At 48.4% G+C, this 11,896-nt stretch overlaps 1 protein-coding gene across 1 annotated transcript; it reads right to left on the reverse strand.

The window, feature by feature from the left end:
• Positions 1-6,414: 6,414 nt before the first annotated feature.
• PRR13 (proline rich 13) lies at positions 6,415-10,375 on the reverse strand. Its single transcript, XM_053554445.1, has 4 exons — positions 10,222-10,375; positions 9,733-9,771; positions 9,018-9,382; positions 6,415-7,076 (listed from the first exon to the last, which is right to left on the reverse strand). Exons 2-4 carry the CDS (start codon positions 9,749-9,751, stop codon positions 7,032-7,034), a joined length of 429 nt encoding a protein of 142 aa, XP_053410420.1. The 5' UTR covers positions 9,752-9,771; positions 10,222-10,375; the 3' UTR covers positions 6,415-7,031.
• Positions 10,376-11,896: the final 1,521 nt, after the last annotated feature.

Genomic DNA, 11,896 nt, shown 5'->3' on the forward strand with positions numbered 1-11,896 from the left:
CCAAACCTTCCCCACGCAATGCGGACGGCCTCCCTACAGCCTAGAGCGGCTCGGTGGACAGAGTCAGCACCAGTGAGACAACGGCGCTAGCAAACGGTGAAATGTGTGATAGAGAGACAGGATGGAGGCGGGGAGTAAACCACTGGCCCCTAGCGGACGAGCTGGAAAACTCAGGCGTTAAGTGCGGAGAAAGGTGGCAGTCGCCATGGAACAAGAAGTGAAGAGTAGGAACAGGGATGGTTGGGGAGCGAGTGAGATGGGACAAAAACCCAGTATACTATAGTAAAGGGGAGGAACCTAATTTGCTAAGTTGGGGGTTAATATTACACCAACTCCGTACACTGAAAATTGGTAATTAAAAAGAATGAAGGATTCACATTCCCTTTTTAGGAAGACCTATTTAATTCATCTGTAATCGCTAAGGGAAAGCTTTTTTTTAAAGCGTTCCATCTAATATATATAGAAAGAATGAGTTAGAAAAATCACCATTTTGCAACTCAGAATGAAAGAACTGATTCAGGCAAGTGTCATGATTCATTAAGGATTTTTTTTTGTTTTTGTTTTTGTTTTTGTTTTGAGACAGAGCCGCAAGCTGTCGCCCTGGGTAGAAGTGCCGTGGCATAACAGCTCACAGCAACCTCCAACTCCTGGGCTTAAACGATTCTCCTGGGCGGCGCCTGTGGCTCAGTCGGTAGGGCGCCGGCCCCATATGCCGAGGGTGGCGGGTTCAAACCCGGCCCCGGCCAAACTGCAGCCAAAAAATAGCTGGGCGTTGTGGCGGGCGCCTGTAGTCCCACCTACTCGGGAGGCTGAGGCAAGAGAATCGCTTAAGCCCAGGAGCTGGAGGTTGCTGTGAGCTGTGTGACGCCACGGCACTCTACCGAGGGCCATAAAGTGAGACTCTGTCTCTACAAAAAAAAAAAAAAACGATTCTCCTGCCTCAGCCCCCCAAGTAGCTGGGGCCACAGGCGCCCACCGCAACACCCGGCTATTTTTGGGTTGCAGCCATCATTGTTTGGTGGGCCCTGGGCTGGATTCGAACCTGTAAGCTCTGGTGTATGTGGCTGGCACCCCAGCCGTTTGAGTCACAGGTGCAGAGCCTCATTAAGGTTTTAAGAGAAATATTATCAGGGAACAGGATGTTATCATGGTACCAGGTTTCTCCACACAGATTATTTGCAAATCAAACGGTTGGTTGTGGCGGGCGCCTGTAGTCCCAGATACTTGGGAGACTGAGGCAAGAGAATCGCTTGATGCCAAGAGTTTGAGGTTGCTGTGAGCTGTGATGCAACGGCTCTCTACTGAGGGCGACACAGACTCGGTCTCAAAAAAAAAGTAACTTCAGGGTGGCGCCTGTGGCTCGGTGAGCAGGGCGCCCGCCCCATATACCGAGGGTGGCGGGTTCAAACCCAGCCCCGGCCAAACTGCAACAACAACAGCAACAAAAAAATAGCCGGGTGTTGTGGCGGGCGCCTGTAGTCCCAGTTACTCGGGAGGCTGAGGCAGGAAAATCGCCTAAGCCCAGGAGTTAGAAGTTGCTGTGAGCTGTGTGACGCCATGGCACTCTATCGAGGGCAATAAAGTGAAACTCTGTCCCTACAAAAAAACAAAAGTAACTTCAAATGGAGAGATTTGGCAATCACCTCCTGACCCAAGTTCATAAGTGATTAAACTTTGCATCATTCATTGTAAAATAACTTTCACATTATGTGGTCCTTGATATGATGCAGTAAGTACACAGCATCATCTATAAAGTATTCCTGTCAAAAGTGCTTATTCTAGTCAATCCGTTAGATTACATTTGTAATTTTTAGAAAATTCACAGAGGATAAAGGAACAAAGTTAGTGTTTTGTTTTGTTTTTTATTTTCTTGCCTCCCCTTCCCAAGTAGGTGAGACTACAGGCGCCTGCCACAATGCCCAGCTATTTTTGTTGCGGTTGTCATTGTTGTTTAGCTGGCCCAGGCTGGTTTGCAACCCCGCGGACGCTGTAATCACTGTGCTGAGCCACAAGGAGATAATTTGGCAAATCCAGCACGTGGAACATTCCAGCCTGGCCTGTTCAAAAAGACAGTGAAGGCTCGGTGCCCATAGCCAGTGGTTAAGGCTCGGGCCACATGCACTGAGGCTGGTGGGTTCCAACCTGGACCCAGCCTGGTAAACAACAATGACAACAACAAAAAATAGCCAGGCATTATGGTGGGCACCTTTAGTCCCAGCTACTTGGGAGGCTAAGGCAAGAGGAATCGCTTATAAGCCCAAGAGTTTGAGGTTGCTGTGAGCTATGATGCCACGGAGAAAAAGTGAGACTCTGTCTCAAAAAAAAAAAAGGCAGGCTCGGCACCCATAACACAGGGGTTATGGCGCCACCCACATACACCAGGGCTGGTGGGTTGGAATCAGGCCAGCTAAACAACAATTACAACTGCGACAAACAATAGCCAGGCATTGTGGTGGGCCCAGTGAGGTGGCTCACGCCTATAATCCCAGTAAGACTCTCTCAAAATAAAAAAGAAACTGTCACTACTTCTTTTGCTCTCCCCTTGCTTGATCCATGTCTCTCTTGTAGTCCTTTTTACTGTCTTTTCAGTCTTTACACATCTGTGTGTTCCATTAGATCTTGCACGTCATGAGGGGCAGGGAATATCTTATTCAGCACCCAGAACATAGTATTTTCCTCAACAAACAATTTTCCAGAAAATCAATCGTGTCCCATGGGCATACCTGTGATTCCTAAACATGCCTTATGAACCTATACCTCAGCACAGGGCTTTTCCAGCTCTTCTCCACCATCTACTTAATGAATCCATTCTTTTTTATTTTTGTTTTTTTTGTAGAGAGAGTCTCACTTTATGGCCCTCCGTAGAGTGCCGTGGCCTCACACAGCTCACAGCAACCTCCAGCTCCTGGGCCTCACACAGCTCACAGCAACCTCCAACTCCTGGGCTTAAGCGATTCTCCTGCCTCAGCCTCCTGAGTAGCTGGGACTACAGGCACCCACCACAACGCCCGGCTATTTGGTTGCAGTTTGGCAGGGGCCGGGCCTGAACCCATCACCCTCGGTATATGGGGCCGGCGCCCTACCGACTGAGCCACAGGCGCCGCCCGATGAATCCATTCTTTTATCTACTCATACTTTTCCGCTCAAGGTCTAAGAGGTAGTTCAAATATCACTTTTTCAGTAAGGTCATCTTTTTTTTTTTTTTTTTTTGTAGAGACAGAGTTTTCACTTTATTGCCCTCGGTAGAGTGCCGTGGCATCACACAGCTCACAGCAACCTCCAACTCCTTGGCTTAGGCGATTCTCCTGCCTCAGCCTCCCGAGTAGCTGGGACTACAGGCGCCCGCCACAACGCCCGCCTATTTTTTTTTTGTTGTTGCAGTTTGGCCGGGGCTGGGTTTGAACCCGCCACCCTCGGCATACGGGGCCAGCACCCTGCTCACTGAGCCACAGGCGCCGCCCTCAGTAAGGTCATCTTTGACTCCTCCCTCCTATCTCAGTAAGAATTATTTCTATGTTTATATCCCCCTGGGATGGCATAACATTTTTTTTTCTTTTGAGACAGGGTCATACTCTGTCTCCCAACTTCCTGAGTAGCTAGGACTACAGGCATGTGCCACTACACCTAGCTAACTGTTTTATTTTGAGTCAATATAGCCTCACTATATTGACTAGGCTGGTCTGAAACACCTGGGTTCAAGCAATCCTCCCTGCCTCAGTACCTGTACTTATTTATTAATTAGTTCTCTTGGGGCAGCACCTGTGGCTCAGTGAGTAGGATGCCAGCCACATATACGGAGGGTGGTGGGTTCAAGCCCGGCCCCCCCGGCTGAACTGCAACCAAAAAATAGCTGGGCGTTGTGGCGGGCGCCTGTAGTCCCAGCTGCTTGGGAGGCTGAGGCAAGAGAATCGCTTAAGCCCAGGAGTTGGAGGTTGCTGTGAGCTGTGTGATGCCACGGCACTCTACCGAGGGCCATAAAGTGAGACTCTGTCTCTACAAAAATAAAAAATTAGTTCTCTTGGGCAGCGCCTATGGCTCAGTGATTAGGGCGCCAGCCCCATATACAAAGGCGGGCGGGTTCAAACCCAGCCCCAGCCAAACTGCAACAAATAATAGCCAGGTGTTGTGGCAGGCACCTGTAATCCCAGCTACTTGGGAGGCTGAGACAAGAGAATCGCCTAAGCCCGAGAGCTAGAGGTTGGTGTGAGCTGTGATGCCACAGCACTCTACCCAGGGTGACAGCTTGAGGCTCTGTCTCAAAAAAAAAAAAAAATGCTATTTGTAGGCTGGGCAGAATAGCTCAAGCCTGTAATCCTAACACTTTGGAGGCCAAGGTGGGTGGATTGCTTAAGCTCAGGAGGTCCAGACCAGCCTTACAAGAGTGAGACCTCATCTCTACTAAAAATGGAAAGAAAGAAAAAAAAAAACAGCTGGGCATCGTGTAGGCGCCTGTAGTCCCACCTACTCTGGAGGCTGAGGCAAGAGGATGGCCTGAGCCCAAGAATTTGAGGTTGCTATAAGTTATGACGATGCCATGGCATTCAACCCAGGGTTACAGAGTTGAAACTCTGTCTCTAAAAAAAAGGCAACAAAAGGCCAGGTGCAATGTCTCACACCTGTAATCCTAGCACTCTGGGAGGCCTATGTGGGTGGATAGCTTGAGCTCACAAGTTCAAGACCAGCCTGAGCAACAGTGAGACCCGACTCTACTAAAAATAGAAAAACTGAAGCAAGAGGATTGCTTGAGCCCAAGAGTTGGAGGTTGCTGTGAGCTACGATGCCATAGCACTCTACTGAGGGTGACAAAGTGAGAATCTGTTTATTTAAAAAAAAAACGGGGGGGGGCGGCGCCTGTGGCTCAGTGAGTAGGGCGCCGGTCCCATATGCCGGAGGTGGCGGGTTCAAACCCAGCCCCGGCCAAAAACCACAAAAAAAAAAAAAAAAAAAAAAACGGGGGGGTGGTGCCTGTGGCTCAGTGAGTAGGGCGCCAGCCCCATATACCGAGGGTGGCGGGTTTAAACCCAGCCCCGTCTGAACTGCAACCAAAAAATAGCCGGGCGTTGTAGCAGGCGCCTGTAGTCCCAGCTACTCGGGAGGCTGAGGCAGGAGAATCGCGGAAGCCCAAGAGCTAGAGGTTGCTGTGAGTCCTGTGACATCATGGCACTCTACCAAAGGTGGTAAAGTGAGACTCTGTCTCTACAAAAAAAAAAAAAAAAAAAGGCTCAGCACCTGTAACACAGTGGTTACAGCAGCAGCCACATATACCAAGGGTGGCGGGTTAGAACCCAGCCTGGGCCAGCTAAACAATTGCAACAAAAAAAATGGCTGGGTGTTGTGGCCTGTGCCTGTAGTTCAGCTACTTGGGAGGCAGAGGCAGGAGAATTGCTTGAGCCCAGGAGTTGGAGGTTGCTGTGAGCTGTGATACGACAGCACTCTACCGAGGGCGACATAATGAGACTGTTTCAAAAAAATAGCCGGGTTTTGTGGTGGGCGCCTGTAGTCCCAGCTACTTGGGAGAATGAGGCAAGAGAATCTCTTAAGCCCAAGAGTTTGAGGTTGCTGTGAGGTGTTACACCATGGCACTCTACTGAATGTGACATAGTGAGACACTGTCTCAAAAAAAAAAAAAAGAGTGGACTCGGTGTCTGTAGCTGAAGCGGCTAAGGCAATAGCCACATGCATGAGAGCTGGCAGGTTTGAATCCAGCCTGGGCCTGCCAAACAACAGTGACAACTACAGCCAAAAAGTAGCTAGGCATTGTGGTGGGCACCTGTAGGCCCAGCTACTTGGGAGCCTGAGGCAAGAGAATCGCTTAAGCCCAGGAGTTGGAGGTTGCTGTGAGCTGTGATGCCATAGCACTCTACCCAGGGCAACAGCTTGAGGCTCTGTCTCAAAAAAAAAAGTGTATGTTAGGCATGGTGGATCATTCCTATAATCCTAGCATTCTGAGAGTCCAAGGGCAGGTGGATTGCTTGAGCTTAGGAGTTGAGACCAGCCTGAGCAAGCGTTGAGACCCCATCTCTACTAGAAATAGAGAAAACTAGTCGGGCACAGTGGTGCAAACCTGTAAGCCCAGCTACTCAGCTGAGGCAAGAGGACTGTTCAAGCCCAAGAGTTTGAGATTGCTGTTAGCTATGATGTCATGCCCCTCTACTCAAGGCGACTGAGACTCATATCTCAAAAAAAAAAGAAAGAAAAAGAAAAAAGAAAGGGAGGGAGGGGAAGGGAGGGTAGGGAAGGGAAGAGTGTAATCTCAGCTACTTGGAAGGCTAAGGTAGGAGGACCCCGTCAGCCCAGGAGTTTGAGGCCAGCCTGGGCAACATAGTGAGACCCCATCTAAAAAACAAAAAGAGAAACATAGGAACCCTTATTATAAAAGGGTCTGCAAAAAGGTAGCAATAATAGTAGAATGTGTAAACAGAGACCAGGAGACATAGCTTTATTTGGACTGAGAGTTGGATAATGAAAGTAGGACATGAAATCTCATATTGAGCTAAGGAGTAGAGACTAGGTTCCAATATGACAGAGCTCATCAACCACATGGATCTACCTCCCAAGAACACTGCAGTTAGTATAACCAATAAAAGTTCTGCTGGGAAGTATACTTCCCACTAATTGCCCAAGTGTGCCAAACATTACAAAAAAGGTAGTTTTTTCTTCACAGTTAAATTTCCACAACACCTCCCAACCACAAGTATTACAAAAGGAAGTAAAAAAAAAAAAATTGCATTTTATAGATCTTAAACTTGTCTTCAGCATTTAGCTCAAAGGTCTCACCATCTTCAAGAAATAGTTCCCCTGCTAAAATCATCAGCTATAAGATCTATTCAAGCAGCAAGAAGAGACAGCCTTTGCTAGCCCATAACAATCTTTTTCCCATTTTCCCTAGCCAGTCAGGGCTGAACAGCAGAGTGAGGCTCAGATGGGGGTAGGAGGTGCAAGGGGTAATTTCCACCAGTACAACATGATATCTGAAGCTTGATGGGAGAGCAGAACTGGTGAGACTTGAGGGAAGGGTCCAGGCCCTGTATTCAGTCAGAGTCACTGCTGGAAGAGGAGGAAGAGGAGGAGGAATGCTGCAAGGGGAAAGGAGAAAGGAGACAACATCAGATCCAAATGACCTTTGATCATTCCACAGGCTGTTCATTGGTGTCCCACCCCTCCACCCAAGTATACCTTGTTTTTCTAAAAAGGTCAGGAGACTTGAACCAGACTGTACTTTAAACAACAAAAGCAAGGGTTTTCTTTAGCGATGAGTAAACTGGAATGGATTAAACCATTGTAAATCATGGCACAGAATTTAGCATATTACCTTTGCAGCAAGTTTCTAACTTTTTTACCTAAGCAATGCCTAGGCAAGAAATAAATTATAGGCACAAGCATAGTAAACGGCTAGGAAACAGCTGCTTCTTGTAAATGCTTATTGATTAGCGTCATGCAAAGTCCCTGTGAATCTAAGCAGAAACGACAGCTGTGTGTGCGTGCATCTCTACTTTTTCCTAAGCTCAATGGGAGAAGTGGGAAAGGTAAGAGGCAAGGCTGGAGGAGTTCTAGTCAAGGTTCTTTACATGCATACTCCCATTAAACTACTACTAAAAAACATTTTTTAGTCTCCCCAGGGTAATTTCTCCCTTTTCTCCCATCTCACTTTTCTTTTTTTTTTTTTTTTTGTTTTTTTTTTTTGTAGAGACAGAGTCTCACTTTATGGCCCTCGGTAGAGTGCCGTGGCATCACACAGCTCACAGCAACCTCCAACTCCGGGCTTAAGTGATTCTCTTGCCTCAGCCTCCCGAGTAGCTGGGACTACAGGCGCCCGCCACAACGCCCGGCTATCAATCTCACTTTTCATTCTCCTTAGTCTTCTACCCAAGACCCAGAATTGCAATTAAAGCCCAAATTCAAAAGGCAAATAAATATAGGGCAGCAAAATGTAAATTGAAGCCTCAAAATGCAGATGCCTTTAATCCTTTCGGAGTTGTCCTCTAACCTACTCTTCTCCTTGCTAAGTAACACTTCTCTAGAACAAAGGCACTAAGCCATGGGGATGGGTATGAAACCCCCTTAGTAATAGGCTTTGTTTGAGGCTGAGTCAGTCACTGACTAGTCCCACACTTTGTTTGAGGCTGAGTCATTGACTATGCTTGTCCTCAGTTTCCCAGATGAATGGTAGGGCAAAAGGCCCATGTAATTAGCACCACACCCTAAGAATACTGGAGGAGATAAAGAACTCCAGGAACTTAAGCCAGATTATTATTCTGTTAATTATTATATAAGATTTTGTTCTGTCAAAGGACTGACCCTATTAATAACATTTTGACAGCCTCAGTAGGGGCATCCAACTTGCTAAAACAGGTACCTAGAGATGGGGGAGCAAAAGTTCTGAGAGAAGGCTGGGTGCAGTGGCTCACGCCTGTAATCCTAGCACTCTGGGAGCCGAGGCAGATGGATTGCTTGAGTTCACAAGTTCGAGACCAGCCTGAGCAAAAGAAAGACCTCATCTCTACTAAAAATAGAAAATCTGAGGCAAGAGGATCGCTTCAGCCAACAGTTGGAGGTTGCCGTGAGCTATGATGCCACAGCACTCTACCCAGAGTGACAGCTTGAGACTCTGTCTCAAAAATAATAATAATAATAGTAAATTTTCTGAAAGAAAGTAAGGCAGACAAGACAGGCTTCTGATTCCTAAATGCATTTTAAGGCTTTTCCTGGCTCCCTTCCAGATAAGAGCCACCCATTATTTCTTTTCAAGATGATCAGATTCTTCCCAGCAGCAATCTTTTACAAAAAGGACAAATCAGGCGGTGCATGTGGCTCAAAGGAGTGGGGCGCCGGCCCCGTATACCAGAAGTGACGGGTTCAAACCCAGCCCCAGCCAAAAAAGGACAAACCATGTTCCAGAGCAACCCACTTGCCATTGCCCATGTCCACAGGCTGTAAGTGCCCCTCAACACCTGCCTGACAAGCTAGCCCCTCCAACAGGGCACCCTTTCCCTAGCCAGGCTCCAGAGGGCACTAACCTTGCCATGCTTGTGGTGTTTGTGCATCTTTTTATGAGCTTTCTTCATTTTCTTCCTCATCTTCTTGTCATTCATCATTCCTGGTCCTGACATGCCAGGAGCTAAGGGATTCACAGGAGGCATGCCAGGAGCAGGTGGTGGGTATGGAGGAGGGTAGGGACTTGGGGGTTGGCATCCTGGATACCCTGGCTGTGGCACAGGATGAGGAGGCCCAGCTGGAGGGAAAGCTGGATTTCCCTGGGGAACTCCTGGGGGAGCAGGAATGGGGCCAGGAGGAAAGGCTGGATTGACAGGTGGTGGATGGGCAGGATTGCAACCTCCAGGATACCTGATGTTAGGGGGATATGGATTTGGCCCTGGTTGCCCTGGTGGAAAAAGCAGAAAACAAAGATTAGAATTGCCCACAGCCTCTGACAACAAACAACAAAAAGAAAGAGACTCACTTGCTCACCTAATACCTAAAGAGAAATGGAAAGGTGAAGAAGAAAAATAGAAGGTAAAGAGGACAAACCTGAGGTGAGGAGAAAAAGGGGAACATCCTGGAAAGGCTAGGGGGAGACAGTGAACTCTAAGGAAAGACAAAAGCATTGGTCAGCTGTGGCAATCCTGTACCTGGTGAGGTGAGGTGGGGGGAGAGGGCGAAACAGAAGTTTCCCGTTGTAAGACCCATCAAAAAAAGGGTTAGCAGTGGCAATAGAGATCCCCCAAAACCTACCAGCATTGGGATTCCACATGTTCAGGTGTTTCCCCCAGCCTGTGGAGAAAGGAGGCAAAAAAATGACGGCCCAGATGTGGGAGGTAGATTAAGAGGCGGAGCCCAACCCCAACGTTTCTCGTCCCATAGTAGGGCTTTCCCAACTACCACGACCTTCAATAAGAAATGTTTCTTTCCACTTTTTCGTTCACCCCCAACCTACTTTATTCCTAGTTCCCTAATCACAGGAATCACAGTTCCCAAGGCCCCACCACCATCCACTATTTCTGGCTTGGAACAGGGAAGAGTCTGCGAATCTCGGATCTGCATCACTCCTCTCCCTTTCCCTGGTACTAAGCCCAGACGTCTGTAACCACCACAGAGGTTAAGAAAGGACCTCTCTCCCAGGGAAGTACCCCCACCGCAGGCCAAGAGGACACGCCTCGAGGCGAAGTGAGAGGAAGGCTGCTCAAGAAACATCCGTAAAAGTCTAAATATGCAGACGCACACCTCTTCCTCCAAAAGACAAGCAAACGGAGATGCTAGCTCTCAGCTGTGAAGGGACCTCAGCCCAGTAACCGGCAAAGAAGGAAACTGGCGAGTCCTGATGCTCTGTCACCTTTCCACTACCGACTGGACTTGATTCCTCCTTCCCAATCTTGGCTCTCACTTCCTGGTCACCCGCCTCATACTTCGGCACCCGCCTCTGTTACCGCCTAATTGGCAATTATGCGACCACTCGGCGTATGATTGGACGGCAGACCCGTCAATCACTCCAGTCCTGCGGGGTTAGGAGGAAACCGTTGCTCTAGGGCAGAGCCGAGCCCTTTAGAGCCAGGCCAGTGCGGAGAAGACGGAAATCTCCTGGGAGTGGTGCTTGGAGAAACGGGGTTGGGAACGGGCGGAACCAGTTGCTGGACAAAGTCCTTGAGACGCCAGGAACAAACTTTGCCCTTGTTCTCTGAGCTTACAGTTCGGTGGGTGCGGTACCTTGTAATGTAAATACACTACAGTAAGTATTGTAATACAGATAGGGCTGAGGAGCTGTCTAGTCCCGCTCCCAAGTCTCCATACTACCAGCTCCCTTTTACCCTCCTAAGGGAAGCAGAGAAACATTCTTGTGGGCGGGCGCCGTGGCACACACTTTTACTCCTAGCCCCCTGGGAGGCCCAAGCAGCTGGGAGAGACCAGCCTGAGCAAGAGTGAGACCACAGCTCCTGCGGTGTCTCTACTAAAAATACAAAAATTAGACTCGGCGCCTATAACTCAGCGGCTAGGGCACCAGCCACATACAGCACAGCTGGCCGGTTTGAATCCAGCCCGGGCCCGCCAAAGAACAATGATGGCTGCAACCAAAAAATAGCCAGCCGTTGTAGCAGGCGCCTGTAGTCCCATCTACTTGGGAGGCTGAGGCAAGAGAATCCCTTAAGCCCAAGAGTTTGAGATTGCTGTGAGCTGAGATTGCGCTACAGCATTCTACGGAGGGAGACATAGTGAGACTCTGTCTCAAAAAAAAGAAGAAGCCAACAGGATGTTTCTGAAATAATCCAGAGCCAGAGAAGCAGCCCTGGATGGCGGTTTCAGATGAATTATGAGAAGACCCCATTCGACCAGGTGGCTTGGTTGTCAGTTGTCTGACCAAAGAACTCAACTGTGGTGAAATTGATAGAGTTGTTTTTTTGTTTGTTTGTTTGTTTGTTTTTGTTTTTGTGACAGAGTCTCATGCTGTCGCCCCTAGGTAGAGTTCTGTAATATCACAGCTCACAGCAACCTCAAAACTGTTGGGCTTAAGCGATCCTCTTACATCAGCTTCCCAAGCTAGGACTACTGGCGCCGGCCATAGTGCCTGGCTATTTTTTGGTTATAGTTGTCATTATTGTTTGGCGGCCCAGGCTGGATTTGAACCCACCAACTCTGGTGTATGTGCACCGCTGGCGCCCTAGACGCTTGAGCTACAGGCGCCCAGCCAGAGAATAGTTAAATGCTGTTAAAAGAGGAGGAAACTACCAGAGGAGAGACCCAGCTTTCCACTATCTTTTGGGTTCATTCCAAATAGTCCTGTGCCAATGAAAAACCTGATCTTCAAAAAGAAGAGTTTTCGTTTTTTTCAGAATAGAAGACAATAGGACAGTGACTGTACAGTTGTGAAAAAGGAAGAGCATCGGGCGATGCCTGTGGCTCAGTC

This window comes from Nycticebus coucang, chromosome 12 (genome assembly GCF_027406575.1).
Source record: "Nycticebus coucang isolate mNycCou1 chromosome 12, mNycCou1.pri, whole genome shotgun sequence".
Taxonomy (NCBI): domain Eukaryota; kingdom Metazoa; phylum Chordata; class Mammalia; order Primates; family Lorisidae; genus Nycticebus; species Nycticebus coucang.